General features: G+C 35.1%; 2 protein-coding genes across 3 annotated transcripts; one reads left to right on the forward strand and one right to left on the reverse strand.

Annotated features, from left to right (window-relative positions):
- Positions 1–5,583: 5,583 nt before the first annotated feature.
- Positions 5,584–6,045, reverse strand: LOC110689096. Its single transcript, XM_021865826.1, has one exon. The coding sequence runs from the start codon at positions 6,043–6,045 to the stop codon at positions 5,584–5,586; it is 462 nt and encodes a 153-aa protein (XP_021721518.1).
- Positions 6,046–11,793: 5,748 nt separating this feature from the next.
- On the forward strand, positions 11,794–15,031 carry LOC110689158. 2 transcript variants are annotated; one of them, XM_021865887.1, is made up of 4 exons: positions 11,799–12,160; positions 12,309–13,010; positions 13,063–14,054; positions 14,344–15,031. In XM_021865887.1, exons 2-4 carry the CDS (start codon positions 12,922–12,924, stop codon positions 14,376–14,378), a joined length of 1,116 nt encoding a protein of 371 aa, XP_021721579.1. In that variant the 5' UTR covers positions 11,799–12,160; positions 12,309–12,921; the 3' UTR covers positions 14,379–15,031. The 2 variants fall into 2 exon arrangements, with proteins under 2 accessions (XP_021721578.1, XP_021721579.1); XM_021865886.1 differs by lacking the exon at positions 14,344–15,031 and having other exon boundaries at positions 11,794–12,160; positions 13,063–14,335.
- Positions 15,032–18,738: the final 3,707 nt, after the last annotated feature.

Here is an 18,738-nt window from a genome sequence, read left to right on the forward strand (position 1 = left end):
CGGAATTGATCTTTTTCTACTTCAAGTGATCTTACAACCATAGGGTTGCTCAATGGATGTGTTGTATCCATAGAAAATCTTTTAAGAACCTTTTCTATGTATGTTGATTGATGCACAAGGATTTCATTCTCTAGGTGCTCTATTTGTAACCCCAAGCAGAATTTTGTCTTTCCAAGATCTTTCATTTCGAACTCTTTCTTTAAATAATTGACAGTCACTGAGATCTCTTCAGGAGTTCCAATGATATTCAAATCATCAATATACACCACAATTATAACAAATCCTGATCCAAATTTCTTTATAAAAATACATGGGCTAATAGGATCATTCTTATAACCTTCCTTTAACAAATACTCACTTAGACGGTTATACCACATACGCCCAGATTGTTTCAATCCATAAAGAGATTTGTTCAATTTAATACAGAAATGTTCTCGAGAACTAGATTTTGCTACTTCTGGCAGCTTGAATCCTTCTGGGAGCTTCATGTAAATGTCATTATCCAGTGGGCCATATAAGTAAGTTGTGACTACATCCATCAAACATAAGTCAAGCCCTTCTCTTATTGCCAGACTTATAAAAAATCTAAAAGTAGTTGCATCCTCCTCATAATCAATACCAGGTCTTTGTGAGAATCCTTGTGCAACTAAGCGTGCCTTATATCTTACAACTTCACCCTTTTCATTTCTCTTTCGCACAAAGACCCATTTATATCCCACTGGCTTTACACCTTCAGGTGTACGGACTACAGGTCCGAATACTTCTCTTTTTCCAAGAGATTTTAATTCTGATTCAATTGCTTCTTTCCATTTTGGCCAATCATTTCTTTGTCTACATTCTTCAATGGATTTTGGTTCATGATCCTCATTATTATCCATAACATCTAATGCTATATTGCATGCAAAAACATTATCGACGTCGATTTTATTTCGGTTCCATGTAATTCTAAACATGATATAATTTGTTGAAATTTCTTCATTATCAGGTACCTGAATTTCTTCCTGTATCATGTCTAAATTCTCTTCTGGAGATCCTTCGGAATTTGTTTCTTCAATTTGACCATCATCAATCAATGCTCCTTTTCTTTTCCGAGGATTCTTATCTTTGGAAACTATTGGTCTTCCACGTTTCTGACGTGGTTTAGACTCATTAGCAAATTTATTTTGTCCTTCTGGGACATCTATTTTAAATGGAGCATTTACAGTTGGAATATGTGACTTGGTCACTCTTTTTGGGTCAGCAAACGAGTCTGGCAATTGATTTACTAAACATTGTAAATGAATTATCTTTTGAACTTCCAATTCACATTGTTTAGTTCGAGGATCAAGATAAGATAATGATAATTCATTCCATTTTATTTCTTTTTCCAGCTCTCTCTTTTCTCCCCCTAATGTTTGGAAAAGTGACTCGTTAAAATGACAATCTGCAAAACGAGTCGTAAATAAATCCCTTGTTGTAGGCGTCGTTCGAAGTGCGCCCTACGTAAAAGCATGTGTGAATATGCATGACACTCTTAGGAAGTGGGAATTGACATATACGATTAGGGACAAGGAAAGTAGGGAGCCGCCAACAAGTTTTTAAGGAACTTGTAAACCGTTCACGGATCATTTAAGGCAACCGCGAATAAAGGGACAACGAAGGCAACAACGATTGACCCGTGAAGGTTACACCCCATTCATAATCCATGAGATTATTATTCCATATGGTTCGAAACCACGAAAGGAGGATCGGGGATGATGGTACGAAGTGAGTCATGGAGTCACATTCGCCCCTATTGGCCTCTACTCGATTCTTATAGTGAAAAGTAATTCCTGCGATCTCAAAGGCATACAAATAAAATATTCAATTTGCTCCAAACTATTATTAAGCTAAATTGGTTTAATATTAATGCAACACATAATTCTATAATATTTTGATCACTTGAATTAAACAACAAGATTAAAAAGGATCCTAAACCGGTTGTCCAAATTATCTTATTAGGCGTGATTTTCAATTACATATTCCCCTTAACATGCAATATGGTGATCATAAAAAATATAATAGAATAAACATTAATATTGGAAGCAATTTAACAATAATAGCGTTATTCAAATTAAATATAAAATAACCTAATCATGATGCTAGCAACAAGAATAAAAATAAGAGTAATTAAATGATTAACTACTCACTTTCCGCATTTCCTTGAAATTGCTACATCATGAATAAACTGTTAGTAACTTCAATAAAAATATAAATCAAATTAAAATTAAATTAAATAAATGTAGATTTGATTTGGTCCAAACGCTCAGTTATTTATACCTTTCACGCCTTAGTTAAAGTATAGAACTTTGGGTATTGTATGAACTCCTTGGAGTGCTTAATTAGGGGAAGTATTTTGAGAGAATAGGGTGGCTAGTGTTTAGTCTAAAGAGGGAGAAGAGAATGATTTTATGATCAAGATTGTTGATGATTGAAAAAGGGGTGATATGACTTCTATTTATAGGGAAAAAGAGGGTCGAAGAATCAAGAAAAGATCGAGTTCGAATCGGATTAAAACTCTTGCGATACACAGCAGTTTTTGCGGTTTTTGTTTTTATCATATCTTTTGATACAGAAATCGGAATAAGATGAATAAGATATTGTTGGAAATATCTTGAAGTTTACTTTCTAACCCAATTATAATCAGATTAAAATATTCTGTAGAAGTAAAGATATGGCCGAAATAGTGAGACGGTGTCAGTTTTGAATAGAGTTTGACATTTTATACATATCTTTTCCGTTATAGCTCGGAATTGATATTATAATATATTATTGGAAAGATAATTTCAAGGGATATCCAACAATATAAAATTTGGATAAAAAATATGATGCACGAAAATAATATCTGTCTATCTTTGAACGTCTTTCAATTCGGATATAAATAGGATTTTCAAAAAAAGGAGTTTTATTCAATTTCAAACTATTTAATCTTATCTTTTCAAAAAGGATAATTAGGATCTTTTAGAAACTTATAGAAGCTTCCAATTAATCCTAATTGGTTTAGGAATTGGATTAAATCATTTGGACCCTCCACATAATCATTGGGTCATAGGTAAGGTGGGTTTAGGTTCGATTTGGGCTCAGTTTAATATTTTGGCCATAACTTATTCGTTATAACTCGGATTTGGGCTTATAATATATCGTTGGAAAGCTCTTTTAAATACCCATCCAACTATTCATTTATTGGACCCAGATTATGGACCAAAATAAACTGTATCAAACGTTTTTATAAAAAGGACACGAAATGAATGATTTTTAAGGACACAAAATGAATTATTTTGGGTTTAAAGGCACGAAAAGAGGAAAATAAGTTATGGTTTGGGGAAATGTGCTAGGAATTGTATTGGTTTATGAAATGAAAATATGGATTTGAATATGGATTTAAGCACTCCAAAGATTAAATACTCAACCCGACCAATATTGGCAGTAAAAGGTTGTTCATCACCGGGTTTGGTTTTGGGGAGACATTTTTAGGTGTCTACACCTGTTGTAGGCTCGAGATATTTAATTATTGATGGGGATTCAAAACCAACATATATTCCCAACCTCCTTCGAGGACCCATCTTAGAGCGTTGTGGTGGAGCTATCGGAACATAAACCACACATCCAAAAATTCTTAGATGGGAAATATTTGGTTCCTGATCATAAACTAATTGTAATGGGGAGAACTTATTATAACTTGTTGGCCTAATGCGAATTAGTGCTACTGCATGTAATATAGCATGTCCCCAAGCAGAAATTGGGAGATTGGATTTCATAAGCAATGGTCTAGCAATTAACTGAAGACGTTTAATTAATGACTCAGCCAGACCATTTTGTGTATGAACATGTGCTACAGGATGTTCAACATTTATCCCAATGGACATGCAATAATCATTGAAAGCTTGAGATGTAAATTCACCAGCATTATCAAGCCGAATAGTCTTAATAGGAGTATATGGAAAATGTGCCCGCAACTTAATCAATTGGGCAAGTAATCTCGCAAACGCCAGGTTACGAGTTGATAACAAGGACACATGTGACCATCTAGTTGATGCATCAATTAAAACCATAAAATATCTAAATGGTCCACATGGGGGATGTATGGGCCCACAAATATCTCCTTGTATACGTTCCAGAAAACTAATTGATTCAAAATTAATTTTAGCTGGTGATGGGCGAATTATTAACTTGCCTTCTAAGCAAGCAGCACATGAAAAAATATTATGAAGAATCTGCTGGCTCTTCAAAGAATGTCCACATGAATTCGTAATTATTTTTCGCATCATTATTGAACCAGGATGGCCTAATCGGTCATGCCAAACAACAAAATTATCAGTAAACTTCTGGTTTACTATAGCATGAGTTTCAATAGTATTGATTTTTGTGTAGTACAAACCACTGGAGAATGTAGGGAGTTTCTCCAAAACATGTTTTGTGCCTTGAGTTATATTTGTGATTTGAAGGAATTCGTTATTTTCTTCATTGATTGTCTCAATATGATAACCATTGTTGCGAATATCCTTAAAACTTAATAAATTTCTTTGAGACAATGGGGAGTATAAAGCATCAATTATTTTAATTTCAGTTCCCCAAGGCAATTTTATAGTGGCTCTTCCGGAGCCCTCAATAATATTTGTACTACCCGATATGGTACTCACATTAATCCTTTTCATCATTAATGTAGAGAAGTATTTTTTATTTCTAAGTATTGTATGAGTAGTTGCACTGTCAACAAGACACAATTCTTCACCATTCATAGCAAACTGAACTTGAGTAATATCCATGTTCTTCATGAAATAAAATATATGTCAAAATATTAAGTATAAAAATAAAGATGATGAAATAAATAATTCAATAGAAAAACCTAAATAGTTCATAAATTCATAAAGCATATAAAGTCCTTATTACAACCATAGAAAATAACATAAGTAAATAACTAGATGAAGTCTAATACTTAAAGTTGACATAAAATAATATAAATTTAATTATTCCCTTCCGAAGCATTGAAGAAATCACCAACTTCTAAATGAGTTGTACTGCCAAAATAAAAAATTATTCCCTTCCGGGGAAGTAAGAAAATTAGCAACATCGAAATGATTTGCATTGCCAAAATCAAAATCACCTTCACCTTCTTCAAGAACAAGGTTTGCCTCAACTTTCTTTCCTTTCTTCAATGATTCTTGATAAAGGTCAACAAGATGCTTTGGAGTTCTACAAACCCGAGACCAATGGCCTTTTCCTCCACAACGGTAACATATATTGGTCTCATTTTTTCTCTTTATCATCCCTACGTTCCCACTTCTGGTTGGAATGAGAATTTCTGTAATGACCTCCACGACCTTTACCATATCCACTAAAACCACGACCGCGTCCACGACCTCTACCTCGACCACTACTACTGGAATTGTCTTTGTTTTTAGTTTCTTTTCCGTTATGAGTTGTCACATTCGCTTCAGGGAATGGAGTAGAGCCAGTTGGACGTGATTCATGATTTTTCATTAACAACTCGTTATTTTGCTCAGCCACAAGAAGACAAGATATTAATTCAGAATATTTTTTAAAACCTTTTTCTCTATATTGTGTCTACAAGACAATATTATTTGCATGGAAAGTAGAGTACGTCTTTTCAAGCATTTCTGCATCAGTAATATTTTCTCCACATAATTTCAATTGAGAAGTTATTTTAAACATAGCTGAGTTATATTCACTAACAGATTTAAAATCTTGCAATCTCAAATTCAACCAATCATAACGAGCTCTAGGTAGTATCACTGTTTTTTGGTGGTCATACCTTTCCTTTAGATTACTCCAAAGGATTTGTGGATCTTTCACAGTTAAATATTCATTTTTGAGTCCTTCATGGAGGTGATGGCGAAGGAATATCATGGCCTTTGCCTTATCTTGGAGTGTTGCTTTATTACCCTCCTTAATGGTTTCACCAAGGCCTTTAGCATCTAGGTGTATTTCAGCATCTAACACCCATGATAGATAATTCTTTCCGATAATATCAAGGGCCACAAATTCAAGCTTGGTAAGATTCAACATTTTCACTATACAAAATAACAATAAAATATTAAATAGCATACAATGAACATATACTATATAAAAATAATAATACTTACTACTGTTAATGATTTAATCACATATGAAGGGGATATCATGAATTATACAATTCTTAACAAATTTACGAGACAAATTAGTAGTCTAAGCAAAATAGTCATCAAACTAAAATGGTCAGGAACAAGTCAGAAGAAAAATTGTGCATGTTTTGTGATGTATACTCTAAAAACATACAAGTATATATTTATAAGCAATGGTCAGGAACAAGTCAGAAGCAAAACATGAACAATTAAAGACGTGACCATGGTCAGGAAAAGTCAGAAGCAAAATTAACATCATCATGATATATTGATATCTAATAATCATAAACTAATAAGCATAAACTAACATAATTCGAAGGCATATAAGGAGAAGGTGAAAATTTCTATGAAAGTGGCCGCATATAATCATAAACTTTGGACTTTTTCTAGGCTAGAATACTTACGGAGTGATCAATGTAATAGTTTCGTTTAGAGTATGGTGCTAATAACGTATTATAAAATAAGGGGAAAAGGGAGAAGATTAGAGAGAGATGTAGATGGAAATTGTATTGTCTATATTCATCCATTTCATGAGTCACCTATATATATACATGATAGAACATTATAACCTATATGGACAATGAAGAGTCCATTCATGAGAGGGTTAATGTGAACTAATGACAAAGGAGGATTACAAGGATGCTATTACAACCACACTTAAGATAGTCATAAAAGGGATAGTTATAAGCTATAATGACCATCCATTAACACATTTTATAACATTTAAGAGAAAATACCTATTAATATGCCATATTAACAAAAAATGTTAATATGAGGGTATTTTTGTATTTTCTTAGCTTTACCCCCTTTCTCTCTCCTCTACCTACACCTTCAACCCACCTGTCACCACCTCACAACCATACGCACCACCCACTGCACGACCACCAACATCACCGCACGACTACCGTACTTCCGTTAACACCATCTCGCGACCACTGTATTACCGTTAACACTATTGCGCGACCACCACAACACCATTGAAACCACCATTTCGACCATTAGCGCCACCGCCACGACCATTAACACCGCCGCACGAGCAAATTCCTTCCCCTAAAGGGTTAGTATGGCCCCAATTTACATGACCGGCCAGATTATAACTTCAAGGGTGGTCCTGCAACTATGGCTGAGTAAAGGAGTGAGTCTGAAGTGCTTTGGGAGGGGAGGAGAGAGAACAAATTGCTTTTGGAGGGGAGGAGATGAGAGAGAGCCATATTAACAAAGTTTGTTAATATGGCATATTACTGGGGGCAGCTCTTTTTTTAATAGTACAAAAATTGGATTTTCCTCTTCCTTTTGTAAAAAAAAAAAAAAAAAAAAAATTAATTATTTAATTAAGGCATGTTCTCTTTCGCTTATTTTTCAATTCAATTTACTTTTTAATTTCCTTCTTTCACAAAATATTCAACTTAGTTCAGTTTAGTTCAGCTCCATTCAGTTCAGCTCATTTCAATAAATCAAAATAAGACTTGGTATAAATTTTGAATTTGATAAAAGATTATATCCTTGAGTTTATTGCGGTTGTTCTTACCATTTAAAATCAATTAGTAAATTAAAAATAATCAAATGTCTGATATTTGAATCTAATACTAAATCATTACAAAAATAAACAAATAACTATCAATACCAATAACTTTATGAAAAACTTCTACATAATATCTCGTACATTTACACGGATTCGCTTTAGTAATTAAAATGATGTGTTTGGATATAAGATTTCATTTCAAATATTGGAATTTGAGGAATTGGATAAAGGAATTATGTCTTTGTCGTGTGCAATTACTAAATATATAAGTGGATCAAATTATGGAGATAATTAAGTTCGTACATTTGGGTCGTCGTTATGTCATAACTAGACGTACTAACGATCTTTGGGCTAGTATAATAGGTCAAAGCCCAATGGACGGATCCTATGCGATCACACAAAGGGCCTATATTGAGCATTAGAGGACGAGGCCCATCACGGGCCAAGTCACTCTAGGTGGTTAGCCATAGGGAGGTTTAGAAGGGTTTTTGGGCTTCGTGACTTAGTCTAATTATAATGGAATTATAAATAGACAAGTGTCTAGGGTTTTTACAATAGTATTCAGTGATCAGTTTAAACAAACTCGAATTAGCAAACACGAAGCCAACTCTCTCAAACTCTCACGGCTCTATCCTCCTCCTCGGCGCCGGTGGTGGTTCGTGGTGGTGGTCGATTGTTCGTTAAAGGTGGTGATCGTGGTTCTTCCCTTCACTTTACCAATCTATTGGTGGACGGCTCATTAGAATCCCGTGGACCAAGTAGAGGAGCAACGCTTGGGGCTCTATTCTCTCCCTGATTTTCCTGTCAAATAGCTTTGTGGAATTCACGCTTCAAAGGTATGATTATGTGTCTTGTGTGTTATGCATGCGATCTCGGGATTAGGTGCTTTATGAATATGATTCATGATTTTTCCGCTTTATAGTACCTATAAACTCCTACAATGGAGTGTTTGACAAATGGAAGAATTTGGAATTGGATTTCATCCAAATCCTTAACACTCTTAATTACTGTGTAGATTCAAGAATTTCAAATTTTACATATGGTAAGATTTCATTTCGAATTCTAATCTTTATGATTCTATACTTCTTCCCTCTAGCACTTCTCACTCCTTAACACTTACCATTTTCTCTCTCCTCAAATCTCTAATTTCTATTTCTTCAGCCATCGTTACGCCGCTCGCTGGTAATACTGTCGTTCCTGATTTCTCCCGCTGTCTAAATTACAATTGGCTCTTCTTCTATGTCACTGTATAACTCTCGTTGCACCTTCCCTACAACTTCTACTGCACAACCACCAACACCACAACTTTATATAACTTCGATCGCTATTTCCACCATTATTGCCATCCTCCGCATGCAGCTTGACTAACGTAATTATTCTTGATCTTCTGATTACAAGATGTTATCTAAAAGTTAGACAAGATGTGTAGGTGAAATTTTAAGAGTTTATGAGGAAATAAATGGATAAATGAGTGAGAAAGTTGAAATCCTGAAAATTAATTTCAATATTGGAAGTTCATTTTTTTCAAACAAAATACTAGCTTTGAAATGTTTGATTTAAAATTCTTAAATTTTTCCAAACAAAGAATTTGGAATTCAATTTCTGTATTTAAATGTCAGATTTGAAATGAAGCATTTCAAATTAAAATGATTATATTCAAACACTACCTAATAGAATTTCAAATTCCATACTTCCTTTGTCAGTTAATCTAGTATTAGTTTATCCGTGTTCCTTTTTGAAAAAATTCTTTTTACTTGACATTTTTCCTTCTTTGGCAAATTTTACACTATACTTTTCCTTATTTATCCTTATCGTTTAATTTCAACGTAAAAGAAAATATCATACCCTCATTTACCATCCCTCTTGCCTTTTCACCTCAATCAATGCGTGTTGTTCTTTACTACATCCATGTTATCAACCATCTTCACACTGTCAGTCTGTCACCATAATTTAGAAATACCACCACAATTTACCTCCCCACTCTCTAGTCTCCACTTCTATTTTCAGCTTCACCTACAATTTTGTTATCACTCACCACAACCCCTCTGTCGAATTCCCACCATCATCGTCAAAGAGAGGGAGGGAAATCTATTCTTGTAAAAAACGTTGAATATTTTCATTGTAACTGCAACTCAATCAGAGTTTAGGGTTTCGAGAGTTTGAGCTTTGTTTCTTAAGAGGTTTAGGCCTTGCATTGTTAAGGGGGGAGAGAGAGCAAAAAAAAAATAATGAAAATGGAAGGTAAGAGGAAGAGATCAGGTTGTTGCCATTATTAAAGCATGGTTTGAAGTTACAATGAAGGAGTTGGTGGTGTGGTTTGAATGGTTTAAATACCTCATACATTTTTAGAGTATATATACATTATAAAAATACATATTTATTAGTATTAATACATATATAAGTATTTATACAAGAATTTTATACAAGTATTTATTATTAATTGTATCTATTATTAATATATATCTTCTTTACCCTTATGAATAGTGTGCTTTCAATTCTACCCTTCAAAATGTTTAGTTACACATTTATCCTCAATTACTCTTATGAATTGTATGTTTTCAATTTTATCCTTCAAACTATTTAGTTACACATTTTTACACTCAATAACTACTTTTTTTTTTTTTTTTTAAAAAAAATAAATAAATTAAAAAAAAATGTGCTTAAGAAATTGATACTACAAAGCGGCAAAGCATTACAAGATCATATGACAGTATTTAGTGTTCTAAATTTTGCATTAGACGAAGAGATAAGTGCAAATTATTGAGTAAAATAAAGATGATAAAGGTAATAATTAAGCTGCAATAAAGATGTTAACTGCTAAAAGCTTTTGGTATGCAGAATGGATGTTATACTACTTTAATCGTGCACATATTGTGTTATCAATCTATCATATATATATATATATATATATATATATATATATATATATATATATATAGTAAAAATAAAAAAATATATAACTTGCAATAATATCGTTGTAAAAAATACAATGAAGTAACCTCGATAATCTGTTCAAAAATATAAAGAAAATAAACATAGGGGTATGTATAAGAAGTTAAAAAAGGAAATGTTGAGGAAAAAACCCCAATAATAGTGTTGAAGAGTGTACTTAAGCCATATCACGCTATCAAGTAACCCTATAACACCAACCAAAATCGAGTAATCCTTAAAACACTGACGAATTAACTCCTACAACACTAACAAAGTAACCCCAGCTAGTCACACGATGTGACAAGTCACGTATAAGAGTTTGTATTTAGTATAATAAAGACTTTAAATTAATTCTAATAATACAAAATACAAGTAAAATATAGACGTGTGATATTAATCATTTTACGTTTAATTGATTCATCTTATTATGTACTCGTACTTTAAATATATCAAACATTTGTATTTCTAGAACACAATTTTTTTTTCACAATTCCCTTACTAAGGCCTCGTTCACTTCACCTTATTTTTGCTGAATTGAAATTATTTTTACTGAAATGAAATTATTTTAGCTGAAATGAAGTTATTTTTATTAAACTGAAATTAATTTTACTGAACTGAATTTATTTTTGCTGAACTGAAATTATTTTAACTAAAATGGTATTATATTTCTTCTTTAAGTTTACTGATTTTTATTGAAATGAAATTATTTTTACTGTACTAAAATTATTTTTGCGTGCAGAACTAAACTTATTTTTACTGAACTAAAATTAATTTTACTGAATTGAAATTATTTTTACTGAATGTTATTTTTGTAAGGTGAGGTGAATAGGGTCTAATTATACTAAAGTAGGTTGCTAAAGTTTAGAAAGAGAAATTCCCTCTTTCTCATATTGAGAAACAAAATTTGTTTCTCACATAGCATTTTCATAAATAAACCAACAACTTTATTCAACTTTATTCAATTGTGGAGTCCACTATAGTTAAAAAGTTGTTGATTTATTCACTATGAGAAAGTGGGGCATCCCCGTTTAGAACATTGAAAAGATACACAACATTCGACACATTAATCACATGTATATACAAGTATCCCTACCCTATAAAAGCGAGGGAACACAAATTAGAATTGCTCAAAGGTTGGAATCCTTATGAACAGTGGCCGGACGATTTCACTCCTGTATTTTGCCTTTGGTTTCCTTATCTACAGCGGTCTTCCTATTTTGCCCTCCAATTATTTTGCAATGAAAAAGACAAAATTCCCATTCACCTCTATGTACACATCTCTTTCCTCTCTCATCCTTCATCACACAGACAAACTTCTATGTTCTCTCTCCTCTTCTCAATCTCGTCCTTCTTCCTTATCTCACCAACGACACTCATGAAGAACACAACCACAGTCGCCCATAATTGCTTAGAGAAGGAATTCTTCTCCCAATTCTGTCGGATTTCTCATCAACTCTTCCGATGATGTCGACCTCAATCTTCTTCCTAATGGCGGCGAGTGATCTTTAATTCTGGAAGTATCTCACCATGCTCATCTCTCTCTCTCTTTCATACGATCCGTCACAAGGTGTATATTTAATGAGTAATTATTTCAATTTGTTTGTAATTTTACCCCATTTCAATCCCTAATTTCGTTCTCTATTTTCTAGGGTTTTTCTCAGATCCTTGGTTTTTGATTTTTTTTTTTTTTTCCTTTTTATCTTCTTGTTTTTTAGGTTGATGAGCTTCGAAAACAGATCAAGGTTACACAAAATTCTTGTATTGAGTGCGGCGACGGCGCGTGAGAAGAAAAACTTTATCATTTATAATTCACCCATATTTCTTATTTGGGGTTTTACAAATCTGGAGAAATTTGAGGAGATAGCGAAATTTTGGGCGAAAAAACAAATAATTCCTTTTCGGCTGAGAAATTTTGTTAGTAATCGTAATTATCAGAACGTGAGATGATATATTTACTGGTAGAATTGTTAAATTTACTTTCTGGGGTATATTTGTATTAAGTAATTTGTGAGTTTAAGATGTTTTAGGGTGTGAAAAATTATTAGATTATTGAAATTTTGTTAGGAAAGATTAGGAGAATATTATTCATTATTATCATCTAAGTTAGTTTCCTTAATTATAGCCTTAATTAACTCAAGATAATTCTTAGAATATCTTGTGATGCTATCTTAGGAAACTATGTACTCTACATATATGATGGGAGATCAATGAGAACATTCAAGCTTTGAGCCCTAATTACTTTGACATGGTATCAGTCGCCGAGGTAACTTAATCATCAAAAAAAAAAAAAAAAAAAAAAAAAAAAACAGAGAGCCATAAACACCGACCATGCCTGGTGATGATACACCACCGCCTCCACCACCGCGTATAGACATTACTTCCCCGTACTATCTCGGTCCCCATGACAGACCTGATGACTTCATTTCGGCTAATTGTTCTCGAATAGCGCCTGCTCCGGTAGATATTTCTCTTCATTACTCCGACCCGACTTCGTGGCGAAAATTACGATGAATGGGCAGGGGATATACAAACTGCGTTGGAGGCACGTCGGAAATTTGTCTTTCTTGATGGAACCATCACCACACCTTCCTCTCCGTGTACTCAAACGGATTGGAACACAATCCATGCCATGTTAATTTCATGGCTTATGAACACAATAGACCCCGAAGTGAAGAGCACTCTTTCGAAGTACAAGGATGCGAAACGACTATGGGACACTCTAAAGATGCGTTTTGCGGTTGTTAATGGTCCAAGGATTCAACAATTGAAGTCCTCAATTGCACGATGTGAGCAATCGAAGGCTATGACCGTGGCTTCGTATTTTGGTAAATTGACAGCGTTGTGGGAAGAATTGAACAACCATGAACCTCTTATCACTTGCTCTTGTTGTGATAAGTGTACAGCAGGCATCGAGCATGAGAAGCATCGGGATACTGCTCGTCTTCACGAATTTCTGATGGGGTTGTACACCGATTTTTATGCTTCAACTCGCACCAACATTCTATCCCAAGACCCGTTGCCTACTCTAGACAGGGCATATCAATTGATCACGCAAGACGAACGCATTCGTACCTCTACTCAAGTTCCAGACGTGCAGCCACCTGATGTGGTGGGGTTCGCTCTCCGAACAAATCAAGGGAAGCCGAAACCAGGTGCTTCCGAGAACAAATCTGACAGGGCTGCTATGCTCTGTTCTCACTGCAAGAAAACAGGACATCTAGTCTCGAGCTGCTTTGAATTGAAGGGCTTTCCGGAGTGGTGGCCAAACCCTTCGAAGCGAGGGAAGGCAGGGACCAAGGGTCGTGGGCAGGCTCGAGCAAATGCAACTGTTGCCGGGTCTACATCTCAGCCAAACAATGCGGATATTGCTGCCACTTCTTCGCAAATGTTCACCGCGGATCAATGGAAGGCAATTGCCGGGTTTATTGGTAACACAAAGGTCCCCGATGACCGATTGAATGGTGAGTTTGATAATGCATTGTGGATAGTGGATACCGGTGCTTCTAGACATGTTACTTGTTGTGACAAGTGGCTTTTTGATACTCAACCCATCTCTAATTGCCCGGTGGTCTTCCGAATGGCAAAACTGTTTATGCCACAAAGGAAGGCTCGGTTCGATTATCATCAAAAATCATTCTTACTCATGTGCTATTTGTTCCTGATTTACGTTGCAATTTAATTTCGGTATCTCAGTTAATTGATGATACAAATTATACTGTCCAATTTCACTCAAATATGTGTGCTATACAGGACCAGTCGAAGGAGCTGATTGGAACGAGTGTTAGGCGAGATGGACTATTTTACTTCGAAAGAAGGGCTTCCGTGCAACATGTGGCTACTTCTGAGTCGTCTGAATTGCTAGAACTGTGGCACAAGCGTTTAGGTCATCCTTCGAAAAAAGTTATTAAGCTTCTCTCTCCCGTTCAAAATTGTAAGGGTCGTTTAAATAAAGCATGTGAAGTTTGTTTTCGTTCTAAACACCCTAGAGATAGTTTTCCCATTAGTGAGAATAAAACTACTAGAATTTTTGAAAAGATACATTGTGATTTGTGGGGTTCTTATAGGCATGCATCGTCTTGTGGTGCTCGTTATTTCTTGACAATAGTGGATGATTTTTCATGTGCTGTTTGGATATATTTGCTTATTGATAAAACTGAGGTGTTTCGTATGTTTATGTCTTTTGTGGCAATGGTTGATAGACAATTCTCTCAAATAATTAAAATTGTTCAAAGTGATAATGGCACAGAATTTAATTGTTTGCGTGAGTTTTTCAATGCAACTGACATATTATTTCAAACCTCATGTGTCGGAACCCCGCAACAAAATGGTAGGGTAGAGAGGAAACATAAACACATTCTCAATGTAGGGAGGGCTTTGCGTTTTCAGGCTAATTTTCCGATTTATTTTTGGGGGGAGAGTGTTTTAGCTGCTGCCCATTTAATTAATCGTACTCCCTCTCCTCTTTTGCAAAATAAAACCCCCAACGAAATTTTATTTGGCTCTCCTCCATCTTACACTACTATTCGTACCTTTGGGTGTCTTTGTTTTGCCCATAATCAGAAAACTAAGGGAGACAAATTTGCTAGTTGGAGTCGTAAGTGTGTGTTTGTGGGTTATCCCTTTGGGAAGAAAGGTTGGAATTTATTTGATCTTGAATCGAAAGATTTTTTTGTGTCGCAAGATGTTAAATTTTTCGAGGATGTTTTTCCATTTCTTGATCCGACCTCATCCAATATCGTACCTGAAAAAATTGTGCCCATGAATATTCCTGTAGATTTCGATTTTATTGATGTCCCTTTGGAAAATCAAGCTAATTGTAACTTGGGTAATGAGGTGCAAGTTGAAAATAATGCTACATTATTTAATGGGGAAGAATTAGTAGTGCTTTCCCCACATACACCAAAGGAAGCAGACTCCTCCGCAAGCCCCCCGCGGCATACAAGTGCTCACCGCAGGGAGGCTGCGGAGCTTGCTGTTCCTCCCACACAGCAGCTCACGGATCAGCAGCCACGTGAGCTTGCTGCCCCTGCTCAACCGCGGCAGCCTCCTGCCACTTCTCCAACATCTTCAGTGCACACCTCAAGCAGCGCCACCCCTTTAAATCAACCCCAAACAGCAGCTCAAGAAGAGAAATTGGGTCGGGGTATGCGTGAGAAGTTTCCCAATGTTCGACACCGGGATTATGTGACTCACACGGTCCTCACTAATAGTCCATCATCTTCATCTCCTAACACTCCATCTCCAACGCATCCCTCAGGTACTCCTTATCCTATAGCGCATTATATTAATTGTGAGTTTTTCTCCATATTACCGAAATTTTATTGCAGCTATTACTTCTGGCAAAGAGCCAAGGTCTTTTAAGGAGGCTATGAAGGACGCAGGTTGGAGAAAATCAATGCAAAATGAAATTCAGGCTCCTCGATGCTGGTTTGCAAAACTTACTTCTGCTTTGAAGGCATATGGTTTCTTCCAGTCATACTCAGATTATTCTTTGTTTACTTACACTAATTGTCACACACAAATTTATGTGTTTGTGTATGTTGATGATCTAATTATCTCTGGGAATAATTCCGCTGCTCTAAGGGCATTCAAGGCATATCTCAGTGACTGTTTTCATATGAAGGATCTTGGCACTCTGAAATAATTTTTGGGTATAGAGGTTGCCCGTAGTTCTTCTGGTTTGTTTTTGTGTCAGAGAAAATATACTCTTGACATTATTTAAGAAGCAGGATTATTAGGTTCCAAGCCCGCCGATTTTCCTATGGTACAAAACCACAAACTTGGTCTAGCAAGTGGTCCTGTACTTTCTGATCCTGAATCTTATCGCAGACTTGTTGGCAGGTTGATCTACCTTGCAGTCACTAGGCCGGATTTAGCCGATTCGGTTCATATTTTATCTCAGTTCATGCAGGAACCAAGGAAAGAACACTGGGAAGCAGCTCTGCGAGTTTTTAGGTATCTAAAAAGTACTCCGGGTCAAGGGATTTTGTTACGTTCTGACAGTGACCTAACTCTGCAGGGTTGGTGTGATTCAGATTGGGCTGCATGCCCCTTGACACGCAGATCTTTGACAGGATGGCTGGTGTTTCTAGGCCTCTCACCTATTTCTTGGAAGACCAAAAAGCAACCAACTGTGGCTACTAGTTCGGCAGATGCAGAGTGTCGTTCCATGTATGCCTTCACTTGTGAATTAAAGTGGTTGAAGGGTCTCCTTTCGAGCTTAGGTGTACATCATCCCAAAGCTATTAAATTGTTCTGCGATAGTCAGTCTGCATTACATATTGCTAAAAACCCGGTGTTTCACGAACGAACAAAGCATATTGAAGTTGATTGTCACTTTGTTCGAGATGTTATCATAGATGGAATCATTGATCCCTCCTATGTTCCTACTCATGTTCAATTGGCCGATATCTTCACCAAAGCATTGGGCAAATCGCAATTTGAACATCTCCTTCCCAAGTTGGGCGTCTTCACTCCACCCGCTCCAACTTGAGGGGGGTGTTAGGAAAGATTAGGAGAATATTATTCATTATTATCATCTAAGTTAGTTTCCTTAATTATAGCCTTAATTAACTCAAGATAATTCTTAGAATATCTTGTGATGTTATCTTAGGAAACTATGTACTCTACATATATGATGGGAGATCAATGAGAACATTCAAGCTTTGAGCCCTAATTACTTTGACAAATTTCTTAGGAATGTACTAATTTTCGGAAATTTATTGTGGGGTTTGATTTTGGGTGCAGGTGATTGATCCATATTGGACAGTGCACTACCTAATACGCTGTAGCAAAGGAGATTCTGACCATCATCAGACCACCGAAAATTTTAGCAACCACATGTTCACTCGATTTTAATATTTAGTGTCTTGGTTAGCAAGCTGTTCGATCTCATGAAGCAGTCTAAAACTATTAGCAAAGTGTGTGCTTTGGTGTTTCTTTTTAATTTGATTGTCTTTGGCAATTTGGCCAGCATAGTCTGAATTATTTTTGGAAAGATAACACACAAATGTTGAGATGTGTGAGTTGTGTGCAGGTTTGTTCTTGTTACATTTTTTAATATCAATTTAGATTACAATTGATGATTATGAGATGTAATATGTAGGATTATAAACTGATAATGTTAACTCATTTCTTTCTTAGGGTCACAAATATTAATTTTCAGTATTGCAGGTGATGATGTCAAAGTAAGTAAATGATCCATCAATTTATCTTGCTTCTACCTATCAATTTATTTTGTGTTCTTTATTAAATGTTTTATTTGGAAGTTATTGTTGTAGAACTTTGAGTTAAATATCCATCTATGGCAAGGGATTCCGTGATTACTATTATTAGAGAGAGAAAGTTCACTTAAGAAAATAAGAGTTATTAGCTTAGGAAAAGGTTCATTGGACCAATTAAGCTAATCACATTTTCTCAAGTTAAATTCTGAAGAAAGATCAATGAGAGAGAGAAAGAGAGAGATCAATTACAAAATAACACATGAGAGAGTGAGAAAGAGAAACATAAAGAAAGTGAGAGAACATTTAAGAAATATTATTTGAGATAAACCAATTAAGAAAAATCCCTTGACAAAAAGAGGAGGACCACTTTTAAAAAATCACTTGTGAAAATAAGTAAGATTAGCTTAGAAAAAAGCTTAAATGCTAACAAGAAAGAGAAACCACTTAAGAAATATCACTTTAAGAAGAAAAATCACTCAAGATAAAGAAAGATCACCCAAGAAGAAACATCACTAAAAAAAGAATGATAACTTAAGAAAATCAGGGCAATTAGTTTAGGAGAAACTCAGGACAATTAGTTTAGAGAGAAACTTAGGGTAATTAGTTTAGGAGAGGGAGAGAAAGAAACCATGAGTGAGAGAGACAACTTAAGGAAAGACCCATGACCTAAGAAAGTTAGGACAATTAGCTTATGAAAATGTAATTATCTTAGAAAAAAGGCTTAATAAAATGCGAGAGAAAAAGAGACCACACAAAAGATTAAGAAAATCAAGGGAATAATCTAAAGAGAGAAAAAGAGAAAGAAGCCACTTAACAAAAAGATCATTGAGATATACCACTTAAGAAAGATCACTTAACATGAAAAAATAGAGACAACTTAACAAAGACCACTTAAAAAAGAAATTAGCTTAGGAAAAAGAGT

The sequence above is a fragment of the Chenopodium quinoa genome, unplaced genomic scaffold, assembly GCF_001683475.1.
Source record: "Chenopodium quinoa cultivar QQ74 unplaced genomic scaffold, ASM168347v1, whole genome shotgun sequence".
NCBI classification, from domain to species: domain Eukaryota; kingdom Viridiplantae; phylum Streptophyta; class Magnoliopsida; order Caryophyllales; family Amaranthaceae; genus Chenopodium; species Chenopodium quinoa.

Excerpts from the sequence above, each read along its gene's own strand:
- LOC110689096 (XM_021865826.1), bottom strand. The coding sequence starts at position 6,045 with ATGTTGAATCTTACCAAGCTTGAATTTGTGGCCCTTGATATTATCGGA.
- LOC110689158 (XM_021865886.1), top strand. The coding sequence starts at position 12,922 with ATGCCTGGTGATGATACACCACCGCCTCCACCACCGCGTATAGACATT. Across the intron at positions 13,011-13,062 it reads CCCCATGACAGACCTGATGA|CTTCATTACTCCGACCCGAC; the intron begins CTTCATTTCGGC and ends GTAGATATTTCT.